Raw genomic sequence first — 21,527 nt, 5'->3', positions numbered from 1 at the left:
TGATCAGTGAGCATGCTGTCCGAGTGTGGAATGGGGAAGCAGGTAGATTTATCTGTTTGACCGAGGACAGACTATGATGGCCCGGAGGCTCGGTACGAGCATTTCGAAAACTGCACGAGTTCTCGTGTGTTCGAGGAATGCTGTGGTGAGTGTCTTCAACACGTGGAGACACCAAGGTGAAACGACGCACAAACGTCGTGGCGTAAGGGGGGAGGGGGGGGAGACCCTCATTGCACTACTCGAATGTCGTACAATGAGCCTCCACATCCGACGAACCATGCATGTGCCAATGTTAACACCGCCAAATCGGACACTACTACTGAAATGGGCACGCCACCACCGGCACTGGACGTTGGCGCAGCGGCAGAGAGTTGCATGGTCTGATGATTCCCGATACCTTCTTCATCGTGCTGTCTTTGAGGGGTTTGGCTCCATGATACCCGCACAGCAGTACGGAGCCAAGCTGTCAGCGGTTCCATTATGCTCTGGAGAATGTTCACGTGCGAATCCATGGGTCCTGAGAAGGTCGTGCAACACACCACAACAGCCGAGACGTACTGGAAAGTGCTTGCAGACAAAGTGCATCTTCCCCGACGGCAGCGGCATTCTTCTACCAGATAATGAGCCATGTCAGAAGGCCAGCAGTGTCATGGAGTGATTCGAGGAAGATAGTGGCGAGTTCCAGTTGATGTGCTGCCCCCACCACCCCAGCGCCCCACACTCGCCAGATGCGAATCCAGTCGAACACATTTGGGAAGTGTGAACATGGCGTCACGGGTCATAGCCCACCTCCCCAGAATTTACGGGCATTCTGTGACTTATGTTAGCAGATGTGGTGCCAAACTCCCCCTGTGACCTACCAAGGCCTCATCGCTTCCTGGTCACAACGTGTCTCCGCTTTTATTAGTGTCAAAGCTGGACATACCCACTATTATCTAGGTGGTGGTACTGTTCTGGCTGATCAATATAGATGCACAGATTAGTACAAGAATCTTTTAAAATAATGTGTAAATCTGATCCTTTGAGCACGGAAGCCACTTAACCATGTAACGTGTAGATGCTAGGACTCGCTTCAGATCACTGCATATAGCGTAGAGCAGATGGCTGCTGTTTCGGAGCTATGGTTTACAGAGTCCCCCTCAGAGGCTGTACACTGATAGATTGAGACAACACGAAGGCACCAACAAGCAGTCCCAAAGCAAAGAAAATCTAGCTGGTAATCGAACTTGAGACTCTACGATACAGAGGCAAGGACGGTAAACACTAGCCCACGAGCTAAAGAGTTTTTTTCTATAAATATCTGCGATTAAGATTCTTTACAGACGAATGGAAAAACTGGTAGAAGCCGACCTCGGGGAAGATCAATTCGGATTCCGTAGAAATGTTGGAACACGTGAGGGAGTTCTGACCTTACGACTTATCTTAGATGAAAGGTTCAGGAAAGGCAAACCTACGTTTCTAGCATTTGTAGACTTAGAGAATGCTTTTACAATGTTGACTGGAATACTCTCTTTCAAATTCTGAAGGTGGCAGGGGTAAAATACAAGGAGCGAAAGGCTATTCACAATTTGTACTGAAACCAGATGGCAATTATAAGAGTCGAGGGACATGGAAGGGAAGCAGTGGTTGGGAAGGGAGTGAGACAGGGTTGTAGCCTATCCCCGATGTTATTCAATCTGTATATTGAGCCAGCAATAAAGGAAACAAAAGAAAAGTTCGGAGTAGGCATTAAAATATAGGGAGAAGATATAAAAACTTTGAGGTTCACCGATGACATTGTAATTCTGTCAGAGAGAGCGAAGGACTTGGAAGAGCAGGTGAACGGAATGGTCTTGAAAGGAGAGTATAAGATGAACATCAACAAAAACAAAACGAGGATAATGGAATGTAGTCGAATTAAGTCGGGTGATGCTGAGGGAATTTGATTAGGAAATGAGATAAAGTAGTAAAGGAGTTTTGCTATTTGGGGAGCAAAATAACTGATGGTCGAAGTAGAGAGGATATAAAATGTAGATTGGCAATGGCGAGGAAAGCGTTTCTGAAGAAGAGAAATTTGTTGACATCCAGTATAGATTTAAGTGTCAGGAAGCCGTTTCTGAAAGTATTTGTATGGAGTGTAGCCATAAATGGAAGTGAAACATGGACGATAAATAGTTTGGACAAGAATAGAATAGAAGCTTTCGAAATGTGGTGCTACAAAAGAATGTTGAAGATTAGGTGGGTAGATCACGTAACTAATGAGGAAGTATTGAATAGGATTGGGGAGAAGAGAAGTTTGTGGCACAACTTGACTAGAAGAAGGGATCGGTTTGTAGGACATGTTCTGAGGCATCAAGGGATCACAAATTTAGCATTGGAGGGCAGTGTGGAGAGTAAAAATCGTAGAGGGAGACCAAGAGATGAATACACTAAGCAGATTCAGAAGGATGTAGGGGGCAGTAGGTACTGGGAGATGAAGAAGCTTGCACGGGATAGAGTAGCATGGAGAGCTGCATCAAAACAGTCTCAGGACTGAAGACCACAACAACAACAACAAGATTTGTACACTACTGCACGCATCCTAAGTAGGCCTAACTATGGAAAGAAAACTGTGGAGCGTTTTTTAAACTGTATAAAAATATATATAACAAATAAAATAGAAATTCAGCAGCTTTTTGGAATAATGATGAAAAGCCCTCTGCACTACTTTTCATTGGACGTAAGGGAGCAAAATAAGAAAACACTGAGAACTGGTTATGCGATAAATCAGGTAAATGTATCGAAAAACACTGCCTGTCTTAGACAATTATAGGAGAACAATAAACTGTGGGTGGGAAACCGTGTCCGAAATCGTCATCCACCCAGCAGACAGAGCGTCGCATTCACAGGAGATAACGCTTGCTACGCAGCAGCTAGCTATATCTTCTCAACAGGGGATCGTCGCAATCACTCACGATCACTGAATGACGATTAACAATGTGAGATGTCCCACCATCAGCCCGTCAGAGTACAAAGTCACTTCTGCTGTCGAAGGGGAGGCCTGGTGGAGGTCTGCCGGCAGGTGGTGGCGCCTGTTACTTCCATGCTCTGTAGTGTCATTGGGTAACGTTTCTGGACACGGGTATTATTCTCGATTCCTCAAGAGACCCTCTACAGCCCATCGAAATTTGCAAAACAATAAACTGGCAGCCAAGATCGCAGGAATTCTTTTTATTCCATGATTACCGGTTTCGGCTAAACTAAAGCGGCCATAATCGGATCTTATTTAACCTGTATGTGTCCTAAAATCCGATAATGGTGGTTTAAGTTTCGCCGAAACCGGTAATCATGGCATAAAAAGAATTCTGCGATCTTCGCTGCCAGTTTATTGTTCTACAAGCATCTAGATCGCTCCCACATGAGCACAATGTGCTCCCTACAAAACCTTCGAAGTTTGTCGCAAAATTTCTGGGACCACCCTGTATAAAGTTTAGCAATTCGATAATACTGTACCTTAATATATTAATGTTCCTGCGAAACAGTTCATCCAGGTAAGAAAAAAATGAAACAAATAACTCAAACAGTTTGTCTGATCTATGAAATAAAGTCCCGTCATACCAAAAAGCGAGCCCTTAATCGGGAGCTATATGAAGGACACATTAATCTTACGGAAGTTTTGAATGTAACTAACGTTTTCCCCAAATTGTTAGAAAGGTTGAAAGAGTTGCATACGTAATAAGCGAAGAAGTGAATAATAAAGTACACAGAAGAAACTTCGCATTTTTAAAAGCTCAACGAACACCTAAAATGCAGAAGTTAGATCCAATTTAACGATACACGTCACTGCTATCCGTGACTGACAAACATTACTGATGCTGAGTTATTGTTTCACTTGTGAAGTTTAGAAACGTTGGGTGATTCGGGAAAGTGAAACTGCAGCTTAAGAAAAAGCGGGCTGAGAAGAGACGGAAAGTGAATGTACATTCACGTTCCGACAAAAAAACAACCAGCACCTTGAAGGACTAGAATTAGGACCTTGATGTTCACAGCACGTCTACATTAGTATGTCCTGCAGAAACGATGAGCATTTGAACCATGTCAGCCCACGGGTTCAAGATCAACATCGATGTCGCGCCTGCAGGCGAAATGCGCCTGTGGCTTTTGTTGTTGCTGTAAACAAAATGATATGGATCAGTGAGATTTGTGCGTAAACCGTAACGTCAAATCAGTGGGTTTGAAAGAGGGCGCGTTATCGGTATGAGAAAATGTGGTGCATCCATCAAGGAAATTAAAGCTCGTGTTGGACGTAGTGTTTCGGCAGCCTAATGCGTATGTTCACAATAATTTACGGAAGCAGCTAGAACACGATGATACGGGTCACGTCGCACACCCGAAACCACCTCCGAGAATTTCGACATCTTATCCGAATCGCATTGCAGGATAAATCTGCGTACTCCTCAGCCTCTGGTGCAACAGTGGAACAATCTACCATATCGTTCACTACCAGGGGTTACAGTCGGCCGCCGTTTATTACCGCATGGGTAACGTGCTCGTCGTCCACTTCTCCCCCAACCTTTGACGAATGTGCAGAAACGTGGTAGACACCAATGGTGTGTGGAACTACGTCAGTGTGACAGGTATGGTATCAGATAGTGTTTTTGGACGAATACGGGTTCTGTTTGTTTGAAAATGATTTCCGTTCGTGCCAAACAGGGGGTTCAAAATGGTTCAAATGGCTCTGAGCACTATGGGACTTAACTACTGTGGCCATCAGTCCCCTAGAACTTACAACTACTTAAACCTAACTAACCTAAGGACATCACACACATCCATCCCCGAGGCAGGATTCGAACCTGCGACCGTAGCAGTCGCGCGGTTCCGGACTGCACTCCTAGAACCGCTAGACCACCGCGGCCGGCCCAAACAGGGGCAGCGGCATCACAGTGACTGCATTCGCACATGGCGTACAGCGCGAACTCAAGGCCTTATGATGCGAGACGCTACTGTGTAGAACCACAAATCACAGTTGGTGCGTGTCCAGAGCACTTTGACCAGTGCGCCCTGCGTGAACGATATTCTGCGAGCCGTAGCCATAACCTCGCTGCACAACACTCCAGAAGCCATTTTTCAGCAAGACAACACATGACCACGTGTTGCTGTACGAACAAGTGTCTTCTCGGTGGCACAGGGTGTCAGCCTTTTGCCCTGGCCTTCCATGTCACCAGACGTGTCGACAATGAAAAACGTATTGGATGTGGTGAAACGACAAGTGCACTGTTCTGACCCAATCGCAACCACCACAGACGAACTTCGGAGCCAGGTAAATGCAGCATGGATGGATAGGCCACAGGACGCCATTCGAGTTTCACACGCGTTGATACCATCACTCACGGAATAAGCTATCAGAGCCCATGTCGGGCCCTGTGCCTACTTGGTAACACGACACATGCAGAACCAAGGTGACTGAAATGCTAATCATTTCTGCAGAACATACTAATGTACATGTTCCGTAAATATAAACGTCCTATATCTAGTCTTTCAAAGTGTTTTATTTTTGTGGACATGAGTGTACAACGAGGTATTTTCGATTTTGACCTTCGGTAAGAACGGAGTAAGAAGTACAGCACTTCGGATCACGTAACAAGAGGCAAAAATATGGTAAGTATATTGTGCTCCAAATTGATAGAGATATACTGTGTTTGATCTAACCCGCCAGGTTAGCCGAGAGCGCTAATGCGCTGCTTCCTGGACTCGGGTAGGCGCGCCGGCCCCACTCGGCGGATTAACGACGGAGGCTGGAATGCCGGCCAGCCTGGATGTGGTTTTTAGGCGGTTTTCCTCATCCCACTAGGTTAATACTGGGATGGTCCCCACGTCCCGCCTCATTTACACGTTCACACTATTCCATGGATTACACTAGACGCAGACAGTTAGGGTACAATAATTCCGTCCCGGCGGTACGGAATGGTTGCAAGAGGGGCATCTGGGCACCCTTCAACTTAACCTTGCCAAATCCGATTAACCCTGCGTCACTGCGGGAAAAAGGCACAAGCAAAAGAAAAAGAGATGTGTTTGATTGGCGACTCCATGGAGTTCCCTGTGCACAACGACCATACATGTTAAATTATAAGGAAGGTCAGCGTTGGCCGTAATATTGATGTTTTATTGACAGCAGAATCGATTTTCGATCACATAGTGATCATCTTCAGTGCTGTACAAATTAAACTCTGACACTGGTACCAGTGCTGTTACGGCCAACGCTGACCTCCCTTTTAATAGAACTGTGATCTATAACTACCAAAACGTGGAGAGATATTGTGGACATTGTAATTCACAGGGTGCTAAGGGTATGAATGAAGATGTAGCAGTAACTGTTACCTTAATATGTACCCACTTGAGTGCGTTAGTTTTTTTCTAGCGGCTGGCGCGAGTACTCACTGGCCGCTCTCGGCGGGGTCTGCGTCGGTGGCGCGCAGCACGCTGTAGGCGAGCGCGGGGGCGGCGGGCAGCCCCCAGCCGAGGCCGGCGAGCACGCGCACCAGGCGCGCCTCGGACACGAAGGCGGCGACGAGCAGCGTGTGCAGGTAGAGGCCCTCGCACAGCATCCACGTGTAGCTGGCCAGCAGCCCGTAGCTGAGCGCGGCCGCCAGCAGCCGGCAGCCCGCGCCGTTGGCGAACACGACGGCGGGCCGCGGCACCACCGCGCCGTACCACGACAACCACAGCGCGTTGTTGGCCGCGAAGCTCGCGAACAGGTGCGTATGCAGCGTGTTGCGCGCGCACCGCAGCGACCTGCGGGAGCCGGCCGAGGTTAGCCTCCCCACCGCAAGGCGGTCTCCAATGTGACACGCTCGTTTTCTACGATAATCGTAGAAGCTGAAGAGATGATTTAAAATCCATCCCATGGCCGGAACTTGAACGCAGGTTCTACACAGGTACGCTACTCATTACACCAGCACAGTATGAGAGCTATTGTAGCTGCACGGACTAACCTAGTCTAATGTTCTTGCTAACTCAAACTTCACTTCTTCAACTTATTTTCCCTTTCTTTGACCATCGGCTATTGCTGAAGCACTCCGGTATTAGAGTAGCTCCCTACCACCGTAGAGATCTATTGGAGTAACACCCAAGCACCGTAGGAGCCTAGCCTAGTAAGCAAGGAGACCCAGGTTTGAAGTCCCAGCCACGACACAAATTTTTATTAATTTCATCAGCTTCTATCATGATCGTAGATCAAGATAAGACTCAAAACGTCTCAAGGAAAATTCAGTTATATCACATCTACAGATCACCTACGCCTGAGTTACAGACACGTTTTCCCCATTATTTCCAACACTTGGGTATTTCCCGTTTGATTTACTTACATGTCAAGTTCGGTATGACCAAATTGAGGAGCAAATCTCCAAGGTCATGGAACGTGTCAGTACATGAAAATACAACATAAAAGCAATACCAGATAAAAATAAAATGTTTATGAATGCGAAAAAAGTAAAGCCAAAAGTTTAAGTAAATTCAGTCAACAATACAACAAGAATCAGCTTAATTTTTCAAGGAAATTCTCGACAGAATAGAAGGGTGACCCATGAGGAAATTCTTCAGTTTAGATTTGAAAGCGCGTGGATTACTGCTAAGATTTAATTCTAGCGGTACCTTATTGAAAATGGATACAGCAGTATTCTGCACACTTTTCTACACAAGAGTTAAAGAAGTCCGATCCAAATACAGGTTTGATTTCTGACGAGCATTAACTGAGTGACAGCTGCTTAATCTTGGGAATAATCTAATACTTTTAACAAGTAACGACAGTAAAGAATATATATATATATATATATATATATATATATATATATATATATATATATATTCCTGGAAATTGAAATAAGAACACCGTGATTTCATTGTCCCAGCAAGGGGAAACTTTATTGACACATTCCTGGGGTCAGATGTATCACATGATCACACTGACTGAAAAACAGGCACATAGACACAGGCAACAGAGTATGCACAATGTCGGCAATAGTACAGTGTATATCCACCTTTCGCAGCAATACAGGCTGCTATTCTCCCATGGAGACGATCGTAGAGATTCTGGATGTAGTCCTGTGGAACGGCTTGCCATGCCATTTCCACCTGGCGCCTCAGTTGGACCAGCGTTCATGCTGGACGTGCAGACCGCGTGAGACGACACTTCATCCAGTCCCAAACATGCTCAATGGGGGACAGATCCGGAGATCTTGCTGGCCAGGGTAGTTGACTTACACCTTCTAGAGCACGTTGGGTGGCACGGGATACATGCAGACGTGCATTGTCCTGTTGGAACAGCAAGTTCCCTTGCCGGTCTAGGAATGGTAGAACGATGGGTTCGATGACGGTTTGGATGTACCGTGCACTATTCAGTGTCCCCTCGACGATCACCAGTGGTGTACGGCCAGTGTAGGAGATCGCTCCCCACACCATGATGCCGGGTGTTGGCCCTGTGTGCCTCGGTCGTATGCAGTCCTGATTGTGGCGCTCAGCTGCACGGCGCCAAACACGCATACGACCATCATTGGCACCAAGGCAGAAGCGACTCTCATCGCTGAAGACGACACATCTCCATTCGTCCCTCCATTCACGCCTGTCGCGACACCACTGGAGGCGGGCTGCACGATGTTGGGGTGTGAGCGGAAGATGGCCTAACGGTGTGCGGGACCGTAGCCCAGCTTCATGGAGACGGTTGTGAATGGTCCTCGCCGGTACCCCAGGAGCAACAGTGTCCCTAATTTGCTGGGAAGTGGCGGTGCGGTCCCCTACGGCACTGCGTAGGATCCTACGGTCTTGGCGTGCATCCGTGCGTCGCTGCGGTCCGGTCCCAGGTCGACGGGCACGTGCACCTTCCGCCGACCACTGGCGACAACATCGATGTACTGTGGAGACCTCACGCCCCACGTGTTGAGCAATTCGGCGGTACGTCCACCCGGCCTCCCGCATGCCCACTATACGCCCTCGCTCGAAGTCCGTCAACTGCACATTCGGTTCACGTCCACGCTTTCGCGGCATGCTATCGGTGTTAAAGACTGCGATGGAGCTCCGTATGCCACGGCAAACTGGCTGACACTGACGACGGCGGTGCACAAATGCTGCGCAGCTAGCGCCATTCGACGGCCAACACCGCGGTTCCTGGTGTGTCCGCTGTGCCGTGCGTGTGATCATTGCTTGTACAGCCCTCTCGCAGTGTCCGGAGCAAGTATGGTGGGTCTGACACACCGGTGTCAATGTGTTGTTTTTTCCATTTCCAGCAGTGTATATACTCCTGGAAATGGAAAAAAGAACACATTGACACCGGTGTGTCAGACCCACCATACTTGCTCCGGACACTGCGAGAGGGCTGTACAAGCAATGATCACAAGCACGGCACAGCGGACACACCAGGAACCGCGGTGTTGGCCGTCGAATGGCGCTAGCTGCGCAGCATTTGTGCTCCGCCGCCGTCGGTGTCAGCCAGTTTGCCGTGGCATACGGAGCTCCATCGCAGTCTTTAACACTGGTAGCATGCCGCGACAGCGTGGACGTGAACCGTATTTGCAGTTGACGGACTTTGAGCGAGGGCGTATAGTGGGCATGCGGGAGGCCGGGTGGACGTACCGCCGAATTGCTCAACACGTGGGGCGTGAGGTCTCCACAGTACATCGATGTTGTCGCCAGTGGTCGGCGGAAGGTGCACGTGCCCGTCGACCCGGGATCGGACCGCAGCGACGTACGGATGCACGCCAAGACCGTAGGATCCTACGCAGTGCCGTAGGGGACCGCACCGCCACTTCCCAGCAAATTAGGGACACTGTTGCTCCTGGGGTATCGGCGAGGACCATTCGCAACCGTCTCCATGAAGCTGGGCTACGGTCCCGCACACCGTTCGGCCGTCTTCCGCTCACGCCCCAACATCGTGCAGCCCGCCTCCAGTGGTGTCGCGACAGGCGTGAATGGAGGGACGAATGGAGACGTGTCGTCTTCAGCGATGAGAGTCGCTTCTGCCTTGGTGCCAATGATGGTCGTATGCGTGTTTGGCGCCGTGCAGGTGAGCGCCACAATCAGGACTGCATACGACCGAGGCACACAGGGCCAACACCCGGCATCATGGTGTGGGGGGCGATCTCCTACACTGGCCGTACACCACTGGTGATCGTCGAGGGGACACTGAATAGTGCACGGTACATCCAAACCGTCATCGAACCCATCGTTCTACCATTCCTAGACCGGCAAGGGAACTTGCTGTTCCAACAGGACAATGCACGTCCGCATGTACCCTGTGCCACCCAACGTGCTCTAGAAGGTGTAAGTCAACTACCCTGGCCAGCAAGATCTCCGGATCTGTCCCCCATTGAGCATGTTTGGGACTGGATGAAGCGTCGTCTCACGCGGTCTCCACGTCCAGCACGAACGCTGGTCCATCTGAGGAGCCAGGTGGAAATGGCATGGCAAGCCGTTCCACAGGACTACATCCAGAATCTCTACGATCGTCTCCATGGGAGAATAGCAGCCTGCATTGCTGCGAAAGGTGGATATACACTGTACAAGTGCCGACATTGTGCATGCTCTGTTGCCTGTGTCTATGTGCCTGTGGTTCTCTCAGTGTGATCATGTGATGTATCTGACCCCAGGAATGTGTCAATAAAGTTTCCCCTTCCTGAGACAATGAATTCACGGTGTTCTTATTTCAATTTCCAGGAGTGTATATATATATATATTGGGAGCTCAATGTCAAAATACCCTGCCTCGTGAACAGGGGTCGACAAGAGGTATGTGGACTTACACCACTTATTGCCCGAACCGCCCGTTTCTGAGACAAAAATACCATTTAAGAATGGGAAGACCAACCCCAGAGTATAATACCATGCGAGATAAGCGCATGAACATGAGCAAAGTAGACTGATTTTCATGTTGGACTATCACTCACTTCAGATACCGGTCGAATAGTGAATATGGCAGCATGAAGTCTTTGAACAAGATCCTGAACGTGGGCTTTCCACGACAGTTTACTATCTATCTGAACATCTAGAAATTTGAGCTGTTCAGTTTCACTAATCATATGCCCATTCTGTGAAATTAAAACGTGTGTGTTAGAAACCGTAAAAACTAAGTCTTTCTGTGACTTAGCGTTAGTTTATTTTCTACAAGCCATGAAATTAGGACATAAACTGCACTATTTAAAACTGAGCCAATGTTGCACACGACATCCATTACCACCATGCTAGTGTCATCAGCAAACAGAAATATTTTAGAGATACTCATAATAATAGAGGCCATATCATCTATACAAATAAGGAACAGGAGTGACCCCATCAGTGATTCCTAGACCCCCCCCCCTTTCCCTTTTGAACGTACCCCACTCAGACAACACATCACAGCCATTCTCAACAGTGTGAATAATGACCTTTTGCTTTCTGTTCCTAAAGTAAGAGGTGAACCAATTGTGAGCTACGCCCTGTATTCCGTAATGGCCCAACTTCTGAAGCAATACTTTGTGATCAACACAAACGCCTTAGCTAAATCAAAAACTATGCCTAGCGTTCGAAACCTTTTGTTTAACCCATCCAATAGCTCACAATGGAAAGAGAATAAAGCATTTTCAGTTGTAAAGCGACTTCTAAAGCCGAACTGTCCATTTGATAGCAAATCTTGTGATATAAAATGATCAATTACCCTTACAGACACAGCCTTTTCAATAACTTTAGCAAACACTAATGGCATAGAAATAGTTCTAAAATTGTCCACATTGTTGCTTTCTCTCTTTTTACAAAGCGGCTTTGCTACTGAGTACTTTAATCGTTCAGAAAACTGACCATTCCTAAAGGAAAAATTACAAATATTGCTAAATACATGGCTAACATGTGCAGCACAGTACTTTAATATTCTGTTAGGCACTGTCATAACTATGAGGGTCCTTAGTCTTCAGTGATTTAATTATTGACTCAATATCCCACTTGTCTGTATCACAGAGGAGTATGTCAGACATCAATCTCGGAAAGGCATTCGCCAAGAGAATTGTATGATTCCCTGAAGAAGCTAAATTTTTGTTTAATTCACCAGCAATGTTCAGAAAATGATTGTTAAATACTGCGAACTGACTTTATATCGTCGACCTTTTGCTGCCTTGTGTTGCCATTTCCTCAACAGCTGGTCGTATAGTTTCAATTTTATCCTGTGAATTAGCTATTCTCTTTGCATGCCACATACGCTTTGCCTTCCTAATAATTTTTTTAAGCACCTTACAATAATGTTTGTAATGGAATACTGCAGCTTGGTTGTGAGTACTTCTAACATTCTGAGATAATTCCCGCTTTGTCCAACATCATATCCTTATCCCACTACTCAGCTACACGGGCTGCCTATTACTGCTACTACCCCACTTTGAACGTTCTAATGGAAAGCAACTGTCTAGAGCGTGAGAAATGTTTTAAGGAAAGCATTATATTTGTCATCTATTTTACCGACACTATAAACACACTGTCACTATTATTCCTTGACAAGATTAAAAAACTCTCTATTGCTGTTGGATTAAGCTTCCTACATACTCTGTAATTACATGTGACATTTGTTTGAGTAGAAAAGCCTTTTAGTGTTAGAATTTGTGCATGGTCTGAAAGGCCCATCTAGTAATGAAGAATTAATAAATATATTGTCTATGGCTGTGCTACTGTTCCCCTGCACCCTGACTGGGAAAAACACAGTCTGAATCAGACCATTTGAATTTAGGAGATCTACCAACATCCTTTTTCTAGCACCATCACACACTAAATTTATGTTGAAGTCACCACATATACACTCCTGGAAATGGAAAAAAGAACACATTGACACCGGTGTGTCAGACCCACCATACTTGCTCCGGACACTGCGAGAGGGCTGTACAAGCAATGATCACACGCACGGCACAGCGGACACACCAGGAACCGCGGTGTTGGCCGTCGAATGGCGCTAGCTGCGCAGCATTTGTGCACCGCCGCCGTCAGTGTCAGCCAGTTTGCCGTGGCATACGGAGCTCCATCGCAGTCTTTAACACTGGTAGCATGCCGCGACAGCGTGGACGTGAACCGTATGTGCAGTTGACGGACTTCGAGCGAGGGCGTATAGTGGGCATGCGGGAGGCCGGGTGGACGTACCGCCGAATTGCTCAACACGTGGGGCGTGAGGTCTCCACAGTACATCGATGTTGTCGCCAGTGGTCGGCGGAAGATGCACGTGCCCGTCGACCTGGGACCGGACCGCAGCGACGCACGGATGCACGCCAAGACCGTAGGATCCTAAGCAGTGCCGTAGGGGACCGCACCGCCACTTCCCAGCAAATTAGGGACACTGTTGCTTCTGGGGTATCGGCGAGGACCATTCGCAACCGTCTCCATGAAGCTGGGCTACGGTCCCGCACACCGTTAGGCCGTCTTCCGCTCACGCCCCAACATCGTGCAGCCCGCCTCCAGTGGTGTTGCGACAGGCGTGAATGGAGGGACGAATGGAGACGTGTCGTCTTCAGCGATGAGAGTCGCTTCTGCCTTGGTGCCAATGATGGTCGTATGCGTGCTTGGCGCCGTGCAGGTGAGCGCCACAATCAGGACTGCATACGACCGAGGCACACAGGGCCAACACCCAGCATCATGGTGTGGTGAGCGATCTCCTACACTGGCCGTACACCACTGGTGATCGTCGAGGGGACACTGAATAGTGCACGGTACATCCAAACCGTCATCGAACCCATCGTTCTACCATTCCTAGACCGGCAAGGGAACTTGCTGTTCCAACAGGACAATGCACGTCCGCGTGTATCCCGTGCCACCCAACGTGCTCTAGAAGGTGTAAGTCAACTACCCTGGCGAGCAAGATCTCCGGATCTGTCCCCCATTGAGCATGTTTGGGACTGGATGAAGCGTCGTCTCACGCGTTCTGCACGTCCAGCACGAACGCTGGTCCACCTGAGGCGCCAGGTGGAAATGGCATGGCAAGCCGATCCACAGGACTACATCCAGCATCTCTACGATCGTCTCCATGGGAGAATAGCAGCCTGCATTGCTGCGAAAGGTGGATATACACTGTACTAGTGCCGACATTGTGCATGCTCTGTTGCCTGTGTCTATGTGCCTGTGGTTCTGTCAGTGTGATCATGTGATGTATCTGACCCCAGGAATGTGTCAATAAAGTTTCCCCTTCCTGGGACAATGAATTCACGGTGTTCTTATTTCAATTTCCAGGAGTGTATATATATATATATATATTGGGAGCTCAATGTCAAAATACCCTGCCTCGTGAACAGGGGTCGACAAGAGGTATGTGGACTTACACCACTTATTGCCCGAACCGCCCGTTTCTGAGACAAAAATACCATTTTAGAATGGGAAGACCAACCCCAGAGTATAATACCATGCGAGATGAGCGCATGAACATGAGCAAAGTAGACTGATTTTCATGTTGGACTATCACTCACTTCAGATACCGGTCGAATAGTGAATATGGCAGCATGAAGTCTTTGAACAAGATCCTGAACGTGGGCTTTCCACGACAGTTTACTATCTATCTGAACATCTAGAAATTTGAGCTGTTCAGTTTCACTAATCATATGCCCATTCTGTGAAATTAAAACGTGTGTGTTAGAAACCGTAAAAACTAAGTCTTTCTGTGACTTAGCGTTAGTTTATTTTCTACAAGCCATGAAATTAGGACATAAACTGCACTATTTAAAACTGAGCCAATGTTGCACACGACATCCATTACCACCATGCTAGTGTCATCAGCAAACAGAAATATTTTAGAGATACTCATAATAATAGAGGCCATATCATCTATACAAATAAGGAACAGGAGTGACCCCATCAGTGATTCCTAGACCCCCCCCCTTTCCCTTTTGAACGTACCCCACTCAGACAACACATCACAGCCATTCTCAACAGTGTGAATAATGACCTTTTGCTTTCTGTTCCTAAGGTAAGAGGTGAACCAATTGTGAGCTACGCCCTGTATTCCGTAATGGCCCAACTTCTGAAGCAATACTTTGTGATCAACACAAACGCCTTAGCTAAATCAAAAACTATGCCTAGCGTTCGAAACCTTTTGTTTAACCCATCCAATAGCTCACAATGGAAAGAGAATAAAGCATTTTCAGTTGTAAAGCGACTTCTAAAGCCGAACTGTCCATTTGATAGCAAATCTTGTGATATAAAATGATCAATTACCCTTACAGACACAGCCTTTTCAATAACTTTAGCAAACACTAATGGCATAGAAATAGTTCTAAAATTGTCCACATTGTTGCTTTCTCTCTTTTTACAAAGCGGCTTTGCTACTGAGTACTTTAATCGTTCAGAAAACTGACCATTCCTAAAGGAAAAATTACAAATATTGCTAAATACATGGCTAACATGTGCAGCACAGTACTTTAATATTCTGTTAGGCACTGTCATAACTATGAGGGTCCTTAGTCTTCAGTGATTTAATTATTGACTCAATATCCCACTTGTCTGTATCACAGAGGAGTATGTCAGACATCAATCTCGGAAAGGCATTCGCCAAGAGAATTGTATGATTCCCTGAAGAAGCTAAATTTTTGTTTAATTCACCAGCAATGTTCAGAAAATGATTGTTAAATACTGCGAACTGACTTTATATCGTCGACCTTTTGCTGCCTTGTGTTGCCATTTCCTCAACAGCTGGTCGTATAGTTTCAATTTTATCCTGTGAATTAGCTATTCTCTTTGCATGCCACATACGCTTTGCCTTCCTAATAATTTTTTTAAGCACCTTACAATAATGTTTGTAATGGAATACTGCAGCTTGGTTGTGAGTACTTCTAACATTCTGAGATAATTCCCGCTTTGTCCAACATCATATCCTTATCCCACTACTCAGCTACACGGGCTGCCTATTACTGCTACTACCCCACTTTGAACGTTCTAATGGAAAGCAACTGTCTAGAGCGTGAGAAATGTTTTAAGGAAAGCATTATATTTGTCATCTATTTTACCGACACTATAAACACACTGTCACTATTATTCCTTGACAAGATTAAAAAACTCTCTATTGCTGTTGGATTAAGCTTCCTACATACTCTGTAATTACATGTGACATTTGTTTGAGTAGAAAAGCCTTTTAGTGTTAGAATTTGTGCATGGTCTGAAAGGCCCATCTAGTAATGAAGAATTAATAAATATATTGTCTATGGCTGTGCTACTGTTCCCCTGCACCCTGACTGGGAAAAACACAGTCTGAATCAGACCATTTGAATTTAGGAGATCTACCAACATCCTTTTTCTAGCACCATCACACACTAAATTTATGTTGAAGTCACCACATATACACTCCTGGAAATGGAAAAAAGAACACATTGACACCGGTGTGTCAGACCCACCATACTTGCTCCGGACACTGCGAGAGGGCTGTACAAGCAATGATCACACGCACGGCACAGCGGACACACCAGGAACCGCGGTGTTGGCCGTCGAATGGCGCTAGCTGCGCAGCATTTGTGCACCGCCGCCGTCAGTGTCAGCCAGTTTGCCGTGGCATACGGAGCTCCATCGCAGTCTTTAACACTGGTAGCATGCCGCGACAGCGTGGACGTGAACCGTATGTGCAGTTGACGGACTTCGAGCGAGGGCGTATAGTGGGCATGCGGGAGGCCGGGTGGACGTACCGCAGAATTGCTCAACACGTGGGGCGTGAGGTCTCCACAGTACATCGATGTTGTCGCCAGTGGTCGGCGGAAGATGCACGTGCCCGTCGACCTGGGACCGGACCGCAGCGACGCACGGATGCACGCCAAGACCGTAGGATCCTACGCAGTGCCGTAGGGGACCGCACCGCCACTTCCCAGCAAATTAGGGACACTGTTGCTTCTGGGGTATCGGCGAGGACCATTCGCAACCGTCTCCATGAAGCTGGGCTACGGTCCCGCACACCGTTAGGCCGTCTTCCGCTCACGCCCCAACATCGTGCAGCCCGCCTCCAGTGGTGTTGCGACAGGCGTGAATGGAGGGACGAATGGAGACGTGTCGTCTTCAGCGATGAGAGTCGCTTCTGCCTTGGTGCCAATGATGGTCGTATGCGTGCTTGGCGCCGTGCAGGTGAGCGCCACAATCAGGACTGCATACGACCGAGGCACACAGGGCCAACACCCGGCATCATGGCGTGGTGAGCGATCTCCTACACTGGCCGTACACCACTGGTGATCGTCGAGGGGACACTGAATAGTGCACGGTACATCCAAACCGTCATCGAACCCATCGTTCTACCATTCCTAGACCGGCAAGGGAACTTCCTGTTCCAACAGGACAATGCACGTCCGCGTGTATCCCGTGCCACCCAACGTGCTCTAGAAGGTGTAAGTCAACTACCCTGGCGAGCAAGATCTCCGGATCTGTCCCCCATTGAGCATGTTTGGGACTGGATGAAGCGTCGTCTCACGCGTTCTGCACGTCCAGCACGAACGCTGGTCCACCTGAGGCGCCAGGTGGAAATGGCATGGCAAGCCGTTCCACAGGACTACATCCAGCATCTCTACGATCGTCTCCATGGGAGAATAGCAGCCTGCATTGCTGCGAAAGGTGGATATACACTGTACTAGTGCCGACATTGTGCATGCTCTGTTGCCTGTGTCTATGTGCCTGTGGTTCTGTCAGTGTGATCATGTGATGTATCTGACCCCAGGAATGTGTCAATAAAGTTTCCCCTTCCTGGGACAATGAATTCACGGTGTTCGTATTTCAATTTCCAGGAGTGTAACTAATTTCTACGTGTAGCTGAGTAGTGGGATAAGGATATGATGACAATAATGTTTGTAATGGAATACTGCAGCTTGGTTGTGAGTACTTCTAACATTCTGAGATAATTCCCGCTTTGTCCAACATCATATCCTTATCCCACTACTCAGCTACACGGGCTGCCTATTACTGCTACTACCCCACTTTGAACGTTCTAATGGAAAGCAACTGTCTAGAGCGTGAGAAATGTTTTAAGGAAAGCATTACATTTGTCATCTATTTTACCGACACTATAAACACACTGTCACTATTATTCCTTGACAAGATTAAAAAACTCTCTATTGCTGTTGGATTAAGCTTCCTACATACTTTGTAATTACATGAGACATTTGTTTGAGTAGAAAAGCCTTTTAGTGTTAGAATTTGTGCAAGGTCTGAAAGGCCCATCTAGTAATGAAGAATTAATAAATATATTGTCTATGGCTGTGCTACTGTTCCCCTGCACACTGACTGGGAAAAACACAGTCTGAATCAGACCATATGAATTTAGGAGATCTACCAACATCCTTTTTCTAGCACCATCACACACAAAATTTATGTTGAAGTCACCACATATAACTAATATACCTGACAATTTGCCCCACGTTGGGCGCCAATCTCGCGTCCGTCGGCCGTCGTAATTTAATGTATATATTATTATTGTTATTATTATTTTTTGATTGTTGCCGACTTACGTGGTGGGCCTTCATAAAAATGATATTTAAGTTGAACAATGTAATAAACTTTTCATATAAATTTCCTCGGCTAGTCAGTTGACGTTAAAGCAAAAGATCTTTAGTTATTAATTACAATTGCGGCCCACACACGCGCGAGAGTATTTTCTTACCTCCGTTAACCATTGTATTGTAGTCAGAGTCCTGGCTCTGGGTCTCGGCTATGCTACTGAAAATAGGAATCTTAAAGCTAAGTATTTCTGCAACTTCGTGCGACTGTGGAGAAAAATTAATATTATGCTAATAGCGGGCGAGTTTTCCGCTTCCGCTAATTTTTCATAAGTTAATATCGCCACGTAATGGCGTCGTTGGCTGCATCGGCCGCTGCGATTGTTGAGCTGTAAATTACTTGAATGCAGGTTAGTTCAAGGAAGGCGGACATTAAATCGGGATCACCTCTTACAAATTAAAAGTGCACAATAATATTAAATAGTTATATTATATGTTTAACTCATACAAATATGCTTACATTGTCAGCACACGCAAGAGGTCCCTCTAGACACATTCAAGACAAGCGAAGAAGTGAAGTCGACTAAAAAATTAACAAAAGAGCGTATCTTGTCGTCTCTTTAGATCATTCTGTCATAAATTATTTCTTTGCAATCTAAACCTACACAGAGAAATTATTATTTTACGGCTACATGATAAAAAAAATCTCTTACAAATTATGAATGTCTTATTTATAAATAATTTAAAGTCTTTTCGTAATATGGCACTGGGGACGCTCTACACCTTACAATAATGTTTGTAATGGAATACTGCAGCTTGGTTGTGAGTACTTCTAACATTCTGAGATAATTCCCGCTTTGTCCAACATCATATCCTTATCCCACTACTCAGCTACACGGGCTGCCTATTACTGCTACTACCCCACTTTGAACGTTCTAATGGAAAGCAACTGTCTAGAGCGTGAGAAATGTTTTAAGGAAAGCATTATATTTGTCATCTATTTTACCGACGCTATAAACACACTGTCACTATTATTCCTTGACAAGATTAAAAAACTCTCTATTGCTGTTGGATTAAGCTTCCTACATACTTTGTAGTTACATGTGACATTTGTTTGAGTAGAAAAGCCTTTTAGTGTTAGAATTTGTGCATGGTCTGAAAGGCCCATCTAGTAATGAAGAATTAATAAATATATTGTCTATGGCTGTGCTACTGTTCCCCTGCACTCTGACTGGGAAAAACACAGTCTGAATCAGACCATATGAATTTAGGAGATCTACCAACATCCTTTTTCTAGCACCATCACACACAAAATTTATGTTGAAGTCACCACATATAACTAATTTCTAGTGCTTCCTACAAAGTGAATCTTGAGCAGAAGTGCTCTGAAGTCACAGTTAGGGGACCTATAAACAACAACAATTAGAAGTTTAGTTTCATTAAATTCAACTGCCCCTGTTCTAATGCCAGAGAGCCTTGCCAATAGTGCCGATCAAAGGAGGGGAAAATAAGATGAAGATGTGAACAGAACTTTGTGTTAGGGGGGGGGGGGGCAATGGCTAGGGTAGTTTGTGCAGGTGTGTTAGCCCTACTGCTTTGGTGATGTAATAGCTAGCGTACCTCGCAACCCAACCCCAACCCGCAGACTTCAAGAAGAATATAATAATTCCAGTCCCAAACATAGAACGGCTGAGGAGTGTGAAAATTACCGAACTATCAGTTTAATAAGTCACGGCTGCAAATTACTAACACGATTTCTTTACAGATGAATGGAAAAACTGGTAGAAGCAGACCTCAGGGAAGATCAGTTGGAACATGTGAGGTCATACTGACACTACGACCTATCTTAGAAGATAGATTAAGGAAAGTCATACATTCGCTTGTGGCATTTGTAGATTTAGAGAAGGCTTCTGACAATGTTGAATGAATACTCACTTTCAAATTCTGAAGGTGGTGGGCTCAAATACAGGGAGCGGAAGGCTATTTCCAATTTGTACAGAAACCAAATGACGGTTATAAGGGTCATGGAGATCCAATGTGGGCTGTAATTATCACACGGTAGCAAAACTTGGCATAAATGTTAATGCGTTAATGCGGAATCGATTTATGCTGGAAGACAGCTTGTTCCAAGTTTCATCACCGGGTGCAAATCTAGCACCGTACAGCACCTCGTCGGCGTCTTCAGTGCCTGCATAGAAAAAAATCGTGTAAGCGGCCGTTAATAATAAAATCAACATTATGCCTTTCTCACTTGTTTGACCTTTTCTGCCCACCTCCCGTTCCCAGCCTGTCACATATGGAAACATTGCTGTGCGTATTTCCTGCGTTCACAGCACCAGGTTTGGACCACGAGATCAAAATGGGAACGCTTTTCCCAGCGTGCAAGATATTTTGGTCCAAGACAATGGCATCTTCGACCAGAATAACTTCCGTGTCACCATCCCAGAGTCGTGCTACACTGGTTTGAGGGCCGTGATAGTTAAGACACATCGATTTGTTGGTTACCAAACTGGCCTGCTCTGAACATGACGGAACACATTTCGCATGCTATCGGATGGCAGCTCCACGTCAGCCTAATAGTCCGTAAGTTACTGGGATTGCGTGTAACCTGCGTGCATCATACGGTGCTACATACCTCCGGAAACTTAGCAAGAACTTTTTGAGTCGGAGGATGAATGTTCACCGTCCCGCGGAGAGTGTTGCCATAGGTGGCAGGGTTGAGTCCCGGTCTGGTACACAGTTTTAATCTGCCAGTAAGTTTCACATTTTCATTCCATACCACGTAGACTCGTTGTTGTATTGGCTTACATGGTGGACCAACACACTGTTAAGGTTCTAGGCTCATCAGAGTAAAGAAGTGAATACTGTGAGATGGTTTTATCTAAGCAGTGGGAAAGCTCTGTCAGTAGCAACTGTTTCTGCTCGATGTTGATCTGGGAGTAATGCACGTTGAACGTTACTCCCCTTTTCGTCGCTCAAAGTGGTCTCAATCGAAGGGGAATCGATTCGGAGAGACAACTCTTCGGCGGCGGGTGAGTCAGCACGTGCAAACAGAGATGATTAAAGGCCCGGAAAGTACGCGTGTCCGGCGTACGGTACACAACTCCGCTGCCGGGGTCCCGCTAGGGAG

General features: G+C 46.5%; 1 protein-coding gene across 1 annotated transcript in view; it reads right to left on the bottom strand.

The window, feature by feature from the left end:
• LOC124606958 (calcitonin gene-related peptide type 1 receptor-like) overlaps positions 1-21,527 on the bottom strand; it is a 753,290-nt gene that overhangs the window by 18,104 nt on the left and 713,659 nt on the right. Inside the window, exon 7 of the mRNA XM_047139096.1 lies at positions 6,397-6,750. Within this exon, the coding sequence (XP_046995052.1) occupies positions 6,397-6,750 (354 nt within the window). The remainder of the gene's footprint in view (positions 1-6,396; positions 6,751-21,527) is intronic.

This window comes from Schistocerca americana, chromosome 3, assembly GCF_021461395.2.
Source record: "Schistocerca americana isolate TAMUIC-IGC-003095 chromosome 3, iqSchAmer2.1, whole genome shotgun sequence".
Lineage (NCBI taxonomy): Eukaryota > Metazoa > Arthropoda > Insecta > Orthoptera > Acrididae > Schistocerca > Schistocerca americana.
This window is presented reverse-complemented; position numbering and strand designations above follow the sequence as displayed.